This window comes from Miniopterus natalensis, chromosome 9 (genome assembly GCF_054644295.1).
Source record: "Miniopterus natalensis isolate mMinNat1 chromosome 9, mMinNat1.hap1, whole genome shotgun sequence".
NCBI lineage: Eukaryota > Metazoa > Chordata > Mammalia > Chiroptera > Miniopteridae > Miniopterus > Miniopterus natalensis.
Genome location: NC_142089.1, coordinates 29,534,450 through 29,546,804, shown reverse-complemented (window position 1 = coordinate 29,546,804; position 12,355 = coordinate 29,534,450). Strand labels below are relative to the sequence as shown.

At 36.9% G+C, this 12,355-nt stretch overlaps 1 protein-coding gene across 1 annotated transcript in view; it reads left to right on the top strand.

Annotated features, from left to right (window-relative positions):
- Nucleotides 1-12,355, top strand: part of FAF1 (Fas associated factor 1) — a 276,569-nt gene that overhangs the window by 187,622 nt on the left and 76,592 nt on the right. The window contains exon 13 of the mRNA XM_016214169.2: nucleotides 12,198-12,352. Within this exon, the coding sequence (XP_016069655.1) occupies nucleotides 12,198-12,352 (155 nt within the window). The remainder of the gene's footprint in view (nucleotides 1-12,197; nucleotides 12,353-12,355) is intronic.

Genomic DNA, 12,355 nt, shown 5'->3' with positions numbered 1-12,355 from the left:
GCATATAACATCAATACGAACATCACAGGAATGCGGAGGCTCGGAAAAGCTGGGTGACTGGCCTGAGACATAGTGCATAGTAAGCAGCAGAGGCCAAAGAAGGGCTCAGGTGTCCTGCACAGGTCATAGTGGTTTACATTGGACCATCGTATTTATTTTCAGTGCTAACTGCTGTACTTAAAAAAGTTTTCAACATTTTTTAAAACTTCTGAATGAGTCATTTTTAAGATTTGCTGATCAAATATTTGAAGGCAAGTGTGACCGATACTGTGGCATTCTTACTAAACTTCTTTCATCTTAAATATCACATGTTTAATTTAAACTGTGGGAGGCACATTAATTTTACCAGGGCAACAGATGAGCTTCAAGCACCAGCATTCTTCACCTGAAGTGAGAAATTGAGTTCCAAGAGTAAATAAAAACAAGATTGAAGGTTTAAATCCTCTGCTAGGCTTTTTGAACTTATATACTCATTAAATGTTTATTGGAGTGGTGGGATTACAAAGGATTTGGGGAGCTTCATCAGCTCGTATATAGCTAATCACTTAGTAAAACACTACATTTGATAAAGTGTTTCTCACAATGCCACATTCAATCCATCTTAATGAAAACTGCTTCAAACTGATTTTATTTGAGAGCACTTCTTGGTGAGAGAGTGCTCATAGTTCTTTCTGTGTTTTTCATAAGAAATTTACAATACTATCCAAAGCAGAGTTCCAACTTCTGTTAAACAGATATTCTAAGTCCTTGTGTTTAAGTTTATTACGACAAAGTTTGACTTTTGACAATGTGTTAATAAGTTTTACTATCCCCTTCCTTTCCCTCAACTATTAGGGATGTTCATTCAGTTGATGGCCGTGAATATTTACCATATGCCAAATGTGGTACAAAGGTTTCCTGTCCTTGAGATGCTCACAGTCTAGTAGAGAAGATAAGACAATAGAAACAGATCTATATAGTATAACATGGCATAGTTCAACTACCTTTGAAGTTCAGGGAGATTTCTCAAGGTACCTCTGACCTGAATCTTATAAGATGACTAATACTTAGGCAAATTACAGAATTGTTACCAGGAATAAAAAGGTCTAAGGAGATTAAAATGAGGGAAATACAAATTAAAAAATTAAGATGGAGACCAAAAAATGCAAGACAGAGAGGTGGGTTGCATGAGGCTGGGAAGATCAGCAAGGGCCAAGGCATGACGGGGGTTGTGATTCCCAGCATTACCTAGCATTTTAAAGATATTTGTTGAGTGAAGCTTATATTTTATCTTTAGATAAGTGAACAATGGTTAGCTTCCTTAATTAAGGTTGCAGAAGAGTTACCACTGGCGACATCATGAGTCCTTAGGAGTTTCTTAAAAGAAGGTTCATTTTCTCCTTAAAGCCTTTCCACCTCTCATTTCTGCCACCGCGGAATTCTCTTCACAACAAAAAGAACCCTAGAGAATGATTAGACATTTGTAGTAACTAAAAATCAACAGCAATATAAATCCCAGTGCCAGCGTTTATCTCCCCTGTGAAAGTTTGTTCCTTTTCCAGCATCCCCTTGGGAGACTGGGCTTTGATATCAGTAATCCTGTTATATCTCCTTAGATCTTGACTTCAGACCATTGCCAATTCCAAATATTACACATAAATTAAGAAAACCAGTGCTCAATTTGTGATTTCCCACTTGGTAACTGTGTGGCCCCAAACAAGTAATGAGCCGGTTTCTAATCTGGGAAAAAAAAAAAAAGATGATGATAATATCTATATGGTGTGACAAGGTGTAAATGGGATGCCACCCATAAATGCACCAGCACTGTGGCTATGGTGCTGTGAAGCAGTTTTGGACAAATTTGAGAAATTTTTTTTAAAATAACAAAACTGATTTTCTCATGTAATTCATGAACTAGCCCTAAGAACAGTTCCAGAAAGGAATTTGGAGAACCCATATGAGCATTTATAGCACTAAAATTAGTGTTTTTCTTTAACAGCACCTGCTATCAAGTTTTATTACCTTTTTTTAAAAAATCAGCCCATTTTAAAATAGTGCTATTTCTTTTTCCTCATGTTAAATCTAAATACCATCACTGATCAATATTTTTTAAGAAAAATAAGTTGGTCACTCATCTGAAGCCACAGCTGTAGTTGGTGAGTTTCCAGCACTCTATCCAGAAAAACTAGGCAAACAAACTTATTTGTGCTTTGGAAAAAATGCCCAGTCTGTTCATCTTGTCTTTTGTTTTCTTTTCAATTTAAATTCCTTAAAGGCAGACAATGTGTTTGAGTAATTTTATATGACAGCTAGGACAGAATTCTACACATCTGTGAAATAAGACTTAGATGCTAATATTTTTAAAAATATAGTTTTATTGTGCAAATGAAATGTTTGTTGTAAAATAATAATATAGATGTATTTAAAGTAGAAAATGAGTTACCACATAATCCCAAATCTGAAAATAACCGCTCTTAAATATTTTTACTTTGAAATGTGGATTTTTTAAAAAGAAACTTGCAAGCATGTATATAAATAAAAAAGTTGATGTTTTACATAAATGCAACTGAATCAAATCCATTATTCTATAATTAGATGTGAACACTAAATGGTACATTGTTAGCACCATATTTAGAATTTGCCTCTAATTCTCCACCTGAGTTCTCAGATTTACCTAGTTTAAATTGTAAAAATCTTAGTGTCCATATTAAAATTATTTTTTAAATTAGTTAAAATTTTATGAAATTAGTTTTAAGATATGCTGCTATGTAAAATGTCCTCATTTTATCACTTTTGCCATCTTCTTGAGAACCATTTATCTATATTTGAAAAGCAATATAGGTAAAATTTATTAAAATATCAAAAGCAAGGCTGATTTCTATTAATGGACTTTATCCATATTTGTATCATTTCTCCCAAAGGGCCCTTTCTAGCCCTAGAAAATATTTGTTATTCATATTACCTATTTTAAAAGGATAAAGAGCTAAATTGGATCTCCAGCTATTTCACTTGGAAATTTCAAGAAATCTATTCCATGTCTAATCTTAATATTTTCACTTAAAAATAAGAGATATGGTAGAAAGAATACTAATTATATTTGAAAACAGGCTCCCCAATTACTAGGTGTGTGCTATTAATGAGATTACTCAACTTCTCTGAGGATCAATTTCTATATTTAAAAATTTGTATTGTAATATATACCTCACAGAGTTTAACAAAAATTAATATATGTAAAATATCTTTTTAAAAAAAATCCTCACCCAAGTATATGTTTTTATTGATTTTTAGAGAGAGAGGAAGGGAGAAAGAAAGAGAAACATCAATTTGAGATAGAAACATTGATCAGTTGCTTCCCATATGCACCTTGACAGGATCAAACCCGCAACCTAGGTATGTGCCTGTGACCTCTTGGTGTACGGGGCGATGCTCCAACCAACAGAGCCACATGGCCAAGGCAAAATATCTTGAAATGTATGTGAAACATCTTTAAGGCACAGATGGACATTGAATAAATTAGGCAGATTTAGATATGAAACTAGGTCCTGAAACTAGCTATATAAGCCTTCATTTTATTTTCTCTCAAATGGGGATAAAAATATCTTGGCAATTAACCCATCTTGGAATAATGAATCTTTACCTTAACAGTAATCAAGTTTTTCAGATGCACGTGTTGAGAAGATAAATAGGCCTGTTTCATTGGTATATGTGGTACAAGGAAGGGAGCAGTAGGTGATATGGCTAAAATAGAGAAATACAGTGGGGTTTCATCGTGGAAGTTCCTTAATACCAAGTAAAGACTTTTGTTGTTGTTAGGCAGTGGTTAGCTTTTGAAAGTTCTCAAAGAAGAGAGTGACACTGTCAGAGCTGTACTACAGTCCTGTGCTGCATAACGACATGGCATTTCAGGTAGATGTACACTGTACTATCACACTATTAAAAATACCATTAGGGCCTGGCTGGCGTGGCTCAGCGGTTGAGCATCGACCTAGGATTCAGGAGCTCTTGGTTCAGTTCCCGGTCAGGGCACATGCCCGGGTTGCAGGCTCAATCCCCAGTTGGAGGTGTGCAGGAGGAAGCTGATCAGTGACTCTTTCTCATCATTGATGTTTCTATCTCTCTCTCTCCCTCTCCCTTCCTCTCTCTGAAATCAATAAAGATATTTTTAAAAAAATAATAAAATAAATAAAAATAAATAAATAAATAAAAATTCCAGTAGACCCTCCTCTCTGGATATGTATATTAAATGGACTGGACCACATGTTAGCAGTGAAGGCTGTCCCTGATCTTTGCATGAACACCAAACTAGATGCACGCCAAGCAGCAACCTCCATGTCTTCTTTTGCCTTCATCCAATCATGGTTTCTACTTGGCCTTCTTAGGATAGGGTCCCCTCCTCTCTTCTCACTAACAGATTACAAAGTGGAGCTTTCTAAATGACGAATCAGGTCATTTGTGAAAGGCCAGTGGCAGCTATAATCCCTTAAGTATAAGTCAGGGCCCATTGGAGGCTATGAGTCTTTCTGATGGGCCAAGAACAAATATATAAATGTATATATTCAGATCTTATGGGTTAATGACTATTATTTTTATGTACAATTAAGGATTTCTTGTAGTTAACCTATAGAGTTGAGTTTGGTTGCTTGTAAGAGAAAAATAAAAATTAATGGCATAAACAAAATAAAAGTTAATTTATCTTTTTACTTCAGGAAGTCCACAGGTAGTCTGTCCAGGGCTAGTATGGCATATCAAAGTCAGAAACTCAGGTTCCTTCTATTATGTTGCTCCACTGTATGGTACAATTCAGGTTATATCACGATTCAGTATGACTCCTACAGCTCAGACCAGCACATCTGCTTATATTGGCCAGAACTTAGTTACATACCACCCTTGTTTAAAAGAGAGACTGAGAAATGTATTCTTTATTTCAGTCAGCCATGAATCTAACTTAAAAAATAAAAGATTTTTCTCTTTAAGGAAGAAATGGAAAATACTTAGGGAGTACTAACAGTTTCTGCCACTCCTATTAAATGAGTGGTTAAGAGTTACTACAGTCCTAGATGTTTATACTCAGTTTAGCTTGTTATAATTTACAACATTCTGCTTTGAAATCTGCCAGACAATACTTGACAGTATTAGAAAGTTGCTGAACATATACACCCACAAATCACTGAAATTCCTATGATTTTTCAGGAAGAATGCATTATTATCAATACATTTTAATGAAAAATTACTGTTAGTTTATCTTCAGTTCTTTATTGCTGTGGTTCTCTGACCCCCTTGAATATGGAAACAGATGAGATGGGTAGGCTATGGGTTCTTTTTCTCTTCTTCAGCGATCTCAAAATGAGTGGAGAGGGGTGTGTTTGTTGATATCTGCCTTTCCAAGTGGGTACCTCACATTCACACTGATGGTGTTCTGCCCGTTTTGCAGGCCTGTGATTAACTAGGGGTAGTTATTCCTATCAGAAGAGAAGAGTAGAGGATCAGAAAGATCCTGCCTGCTCTCTTATGTGACTGCTTTTCCAGCTGTTGTTACTGCTCCTAAGTGTTCACCTGGAAAACCAATGAGATGAGGTCTTTGGTCTGGCCTGAAACTTCCCCCTTTCTTGCCTCCACACTGCCTCTCCCAACCTCCCCAAAGAGCCTGGCTGCCTCTCTACAGTTTGCCATAGTAGCCAATCACTTGAGCTTCTAACTTAGTCACATGTTCTCCTTCCTCAAAGATATTTCATGACCTGATTATTACAGCCTAAACAATGAAAACTGATAAAGCTTTATACCTAGTGAACATTTGTCAGCTTATTTCATGAAGAGAGTTTGATTTTACTTTAGGCTTTTTTGTTTTTCCTAACCTATGATTTCTATATGAGAATTCTTCCTATGTGAGACTCAAATATGTCTGTATCCTCAGGAGTTCAAAGTGCTACCGTAGCATCTGCTTCAGGAAGTGAGAGGAAAAAGACACCATCTTGGCATCTGCTCATCCTCAGTAGCTGGCTCTTTCCTTTTGGAACCTTTCTACTTCGTTGCTGCCGGTTGATCCCCAAACTCAGCTTTGGGAGCCAAAAAAGGCAAAGTGTCATTCTTTCCACAGATCATTCTCCACTCTGGTTCTTCTCTCTTCAAAAATTACTAAATTTGAAGATTTTGAACAGATCAGGCCATTGACATCACTGGGCTTTTCCCAAACTTTTCTCTTTGTTTTTTCTCTTTTTTGCTCTTTCTTTTTCTCACGATAACCTGAATTTAAAAATTCAGGGCAAGTCACAGAGAAGTCATTTCTTAACCTGCTTTTAAAATTCAGCTCAAGCCCGGCCGGGCGTGGCTCAGTGGTTGAGCGTCGACCTAGGATCCAGGCGATTGGGGTTCAATTCCCGGTCAGGGCACATGCCCGGGTTGCGGGCTGCAGCCGATCAATGACTCTCTCATCATTGATGTTTCTCTCTCTCTCTCCCTCTCCTTTCCTCTCTCTGAAATCAATAAAGATATATTTAAATAAGTAAGTAAGTAAGTAAGTAAGTAAGTAAATAAATAAATAAATAAAATAAAATAAAATTCAGCTCAAGTATCACCTTCATAAAGAGGCAGCCAGTCTGATGTTCATGCCTGGACCCTGGGACCTCCTCTGTTGTAGCCCTCATATCACCACTCCCATCTAAACAAAGTGTTGAACTTCTCACCTCCAGAGCTATGTGGCACCCAAGGCACAGAATAGTGAAGTATCTTTCCCAAAGTCACACAGCTGGAAGGTGGCAAAGCAGGGATTTAAACCCAAACAGTGTGGCTTCATGTTGCTCTGCCTCTATTTACTTGAGTCACCACTGCATGCTGGGCTGCGCCTGTGAACATCCAAGTTCAGGAGCAGGATTATGGAATAGGCAGTATAGTGGAGCGGTCCTCATTAGAGCCTAGATTTAAAACAATAAGTAAAACAGCTACAGAGGGCATGTTGAGGTACTTGGAGAAATTTGAATATGGACTCTAGATTAGATGATATTATTGTAACAATATTAAATGTCTTACGTGTGATAAAGATATTATGATTATATAAGGGAATGTCCTTGTGTCTTAGGAGACCGAACTTAGAGTATTTAGGGTGGAAGTGTCATAATGTTCATGATATATGCAATTTTAAATGTTTCAGGGAGAAGCATAAAAAGAATGAGAGCAAATATGGCAGAATGTTAATAATTAATAAATCTAGGGAAAGCAAGTAATAGGGATGATGAGTTGGAGTATTATGGTGATGATGATAGAAAAGGAGGGAAACTGGAAGAGAAGTAAAGTCAGGTCCCAATTTACACACAGGAAATAATTTTATTTTAAATTTATTTGAATTATTATACTGGAAAAAACTGACCTATCATTTCTGGAAATTATTTTTCATATCAACTTTAAAATCATTGACCATTCAGATTATGAATGTTCTGGTGCTCAAAAGAAACTAGACAACTTTCTTTTCAGTTCATCAGTAAATATTTTCTGAGCATCTGCTCTGTGCCTGGCTCATTTTTTCCAGCTCTAATGTTCTATGTTTCTGTGATGCTGTGTCTAAATACAATAGCTACTGTATTTAGTGAGTCGTACTGTTTGTCATCAGCTTGGTATTTCCCAAGCATCAGTTTAGTACCTTAGTTCCTGGATTTGAATGTGAAGATTAGTGAGGTCCTAATGGCAGGGACACAGTTAAGCATCCCAAACACTGTTGCCAGTAGGAGAAATGAAGGAGCTGCATAATCTTGAATACATTTTTATGGCTATCATTTCTCTTGGAATTGCTTTCAAATCCTTTATTTTGCATGGGTGGTTCTGGAATCTTCATCCTAACAAGCTGCATTTTATTCAGCACCTACTATGGGTCGAGCATTTTAAATAGCTACTTTACCTACTGCATCCACAATCCTTACTACACCCATCTTGTCCCAAATTCTCACAGCTGGTAAGTGGCAAAACTGGGTTAGCACAGAGCTTTCTGTTGCTTTAAAATTAGGAGACTTTCCTTTACACTGTGTTACCAAAACCTCGATCATAAAGAGGGAGTCTGAGGAGAGTGTGTTGCTGGGCAGCTTGCCTTTGTCATGTATCAGACTTACACCCTGTCTGCCAAATTAGAAAGTACAAATAAAATATAGTTTTTTAAATTCTCCAGTGTTACCACTTATCATATGGAACTGTGATGAAACCTTTGCTTCCCCATATACCATCCTCCCTCCAACTCTTTGAGGGCAAGGGAACTTTGTTTTATTCATCTTTATATGCTCAGTGCCTAACACATAGGCACTCTGCAAATGTTATTGAACTAAAATATTAATGGACCAAAGGGAAAATGGTTATAGTAATAGAAAACAGAACACTTTTTATGCTTTCTCTGTGTACTAGATGCCCTTTCTTCACAGAAGCATTTTCCTGACATGCTGAATTCAGTTTTCACTGTTTCGGCCTGTGTTTAATTCAGCTCAATAAAATAATCAGAAATCTGAGTTGGGTTCATTTAGCCATGCTTATAATTTAATGAGTTTTTTGTAGCCCAAATTTAGCAGTATTTACATATTATTAAGAGTCTTTATATTTTTCTTATTATTACTGTCATAATAACAAAAGAAAACTTTTTGTTGAAAGCTTATTACGTTAGAGAGAAAAGATTATTTTAAGATTAGGCCATCTCCCTTTTTGAAAGCTTTTATGGGAGCACCCCAGCCTGAAGATCCTCTTCTGATACTCTTTTTATCACCTCCTTTCTCACAGTTTAGAGCTTAAAATGAGATTTTTTTTTTAAGTGTGTTTTCCTGGCATCTCATGTTTAACAGTGTCAGGGGTTTGTGTCCCTGGAACGAAAACTGTTTCTCCAGAACCTTTTCTCTCTCAGCTTCCAGTGAAAAGAGGGGCAAGGGGAGCCAGTAGCTTACCACAAAGCAATGCCACCACAAAGGAAAGATTAAGGGTTTAGAGAGAGGTCAATGTGGGTTTTTCTCTAACTAAACACTTTCCTAAAGTTTCCTTGTGGAAAAATAATGAAGTCATCTCAGAGTTTTTAAAGAATTTTTATTTCTTTTTCACCGTCTGCATTCGCTTGTCTTCTCAGCATGGATGTTTAATCTTCCTAGGCTTTGTGAATTGGCCCAAATGAATAAGTGGTGAGCTGTCTCTCTAGGAGCTAGAGGCTTATTCTAAGGGCCTAATCACTGAGTAAACACATCTTTGCCCTCCCTCTCACAAGTGCGATATAATAGTCGAGATTCTAGCACAGTAACCTGGATATTGCAGGGACCAATGCTTTGAAATGCAGAGTGGTTGATCCTCCAAAACAGGCAGTGCCTGATCTTCGCCTGCCTCTTTCTTCTTTTGTAAATTAAATATTGCCAAAGAGATGCTGTTTTATTGCCTGATATTGTGCATTAGTGCCCTGGATTTCCAAGTTTAGTTTCAGTCAACACTGTCGGCTGCACTTATAGGGAACTCTGCATGTTGGGTTTCTTGGTAGGCTCTTTGGCACATGTGTGTTTGGTTTGGAAGAGCATTTAAATTAAATCAGCGAGATAGCTATGTAAATCGCTAATCTCTTTCCCAAAGTCTAAATGTTCCATTGCAGTGTTCTTGAGAGAAATAGGCATTTTAATGATTTAACCATTGCCATTGTTTGGTTAGAAATATGCTGATTTAAAAGTGGACTGCTCTCTTGTTCCCAGTGTCTCATTAAATGTAGTTGCTGAGATACGATCAAGCAGAATTAGAGGTTGACATCCCTCTGTCTGTTCTGCTAGAGAGCTCCTAAGAAGAGGAACTCTGAGTTTGTTAGTGCTGCCAGGTTCAGTGCCTTTCCCTAAAGCAGCAGATTTCTAGATTCATTTACTAAAAGTGATTTGGCATTGCTGCCGCCATTTGGTGTCTTTTTTCCAGGAGGGGCTGTGGTTGAAATCAGCATTCAACTTTCTTGCATCAAACATCCTGAGACCTATGCTAACTTAGGGATACAAAGAAGACTGAAAGAGACGCAGTCCTTACACTTGAGAGACTTTGTCTTGAGGGGATACTGGTAAACAATTATAATACTAATGGGAAGAGATAGAGGCCCAGGAAAGGAAGCTCTTAACTCTGCCTAAGGGAATCAGGGGAGGTTTCACCGAGGAATTCGCTTTGAGACTTAAAGGATGAGTAGGAATTTATCAGATTAAGTGTCTCCAACAATGTATCTGATTACAAACTTCCTAGGAGCCAGCTACTGTTATCTGCAGACTCCAACATAGGTGTAGAACCCTGAGTCTTTCTTATTCACGATTTATTTTATCCCCACTGCTTCCTCCTGGGCATGACACAGAGTATTTCAACAGTTGCTTGTTGAATGAGTGAATAAATGACTTGAAACATGGAAGCAGCTGCTGTTGGAGTAGCTGAGGTATTTGTACTTAGGAATCCTGTTCTTATTCCCATCACATGCTGTCTGTCCAGCTCCAGAAGCACTGCTGTATGAGCAGTGGCCAGTCTGGCATCTTCATATTACATAAGCACTTTAAGCCTTGCCTATAGTGCTGGCAATTTCCCTGCTACTATCAAAGAAAGGACGTTAGGCTTAAAGTCAGTCAATCTGGGTTCTAATCTCAGATGTACTGCTAGTTATAGAATTTAGGACAAGTCAGTTTTCTAAGCCTAAATTTTCTCATATACTAATAAAGTTTAAAATACTATTTTACAGGTGTATTCTGGGGGCTAAAATAGATAGTGAGTGTGTATCTGACTGCCTCCTCTTCATAGTAGACGCTTTTGGAATCTTTTTTTTTTTTAATATATCCTTATTGATTTCAGAGAGAGGAAGGAGAGGGAGATAGAAACATCAATGATGAGTCATTAATCGGCTGCTTCCTGCATGGGGGTCGAGGCCGCAACCCGGGCATGTGCCCTGACTGGGAATTGAACCCCGATCGCCTGGATCCTAGGCTGATGCTCAACCGCTGAGCCACGCCCGGCCGGGCTGCTTTTGGAGTCTTAATCTACCTTCATCTAGTACAAAGTTTAACTTTGAACAAAATAATGACTTCTTTTATATTGTTACAATTTGGCTTATTTATCAGGATAATTCTATCGGATAAGTTCCTCAGACTTCATTAACCTTTCATCAACAGGTGCCTTATATTTTTCTATAAATGTCCTTTTGTTTAGTATCTCACACAAGTTTTTCTTTATTATCATCACATCCTTATTTAATATAAAGGGAAAGACCCTGAGCTTCCTTGAAATTTTTCTTTGCCAGAATTTCAGATTGATTTATACATCCTCTTTACTGTAAAATTTTATCTTTCCATTTCCTAATAACTGACTATTCTTAAACTCAGCTCTTCTACAAGGTAGCACCAAGATGTGAGTTAACAATAATTTAGGCTCATCACCATTATTGTTGTTAAAGCTGATATCTTGTGATTTATGTTGCTCAATTTTAGTTTTTAGTTTCATTTATTTTATTGAATGTCCAGGTATAATGGGACACTTTTAAGAGACCAAATGTCATTTCATGAAAGCAAGTTTTATCAGGCAAAAGAGAAAGAATAATTTCCCATATAAGAAATTACATTGCATATTTTCTGAAATATAAACTAGAAAGAATTCATGTGAAGTGAACATTTTTTATCCTTTCAAATGGCAATTAAACGTCACATGCTCTTAAATAGGAGCTTTAAGTTAAATAAGGGCTTTAATATGGGAACACATTAAGGGCTTTAAAATTACCTATAGAACTAAAACAAAACTTCCTTTTAGACCTTTTCCTTTCAAGTAGAAGAGACTTCAGTGGTTAGGTTAAAAATATCTGAGAGTTTGGCATTCACTCTTAATCAGTGTGTTTCTTTGTCTAGTTGAATACTTCAAAGTTAATTTTTCCCTTACATATAAAGTGTGTATTAAATAAAGAATGGTAAACACGTTTTATTTAAAGAAAATGCAATTCTTTTGTAATTCCTGCTTGAGATAGGCTTGCACATGTTAACAGGAGTCTGTGATAACAGTGTGTAAAATAGAATATAATCATCCAGCCTCTTTAGGGTGTAAGGAAGCAAATTCATTCATATTAGTAAATGCTTTAGGAACTGCAAGTGTTGGGTACTCTTTCAGGGAGTAGCATTTAATTTTTGTCTTTGCTGCTTATATTGACTGATTATGCTCTTTTAAAATTCAAGAAATCCTATGTTAGTGCATATTTTAACTCGTCAGTTTTTTTCTTCTCTTTTCAGAGAAAGCTTCTTGCTATCTACCTCCACCATGATGAAAGTGTATTAACCAACGTGTTCTGCTCACAAATGCTTTGTGCTGAATCTATTGTCTCTTATCTGAGTCAAAATTTTATAACCTGGGCTTGGGATCTGACAAAGGACGCCAATAGAGCAAGGTA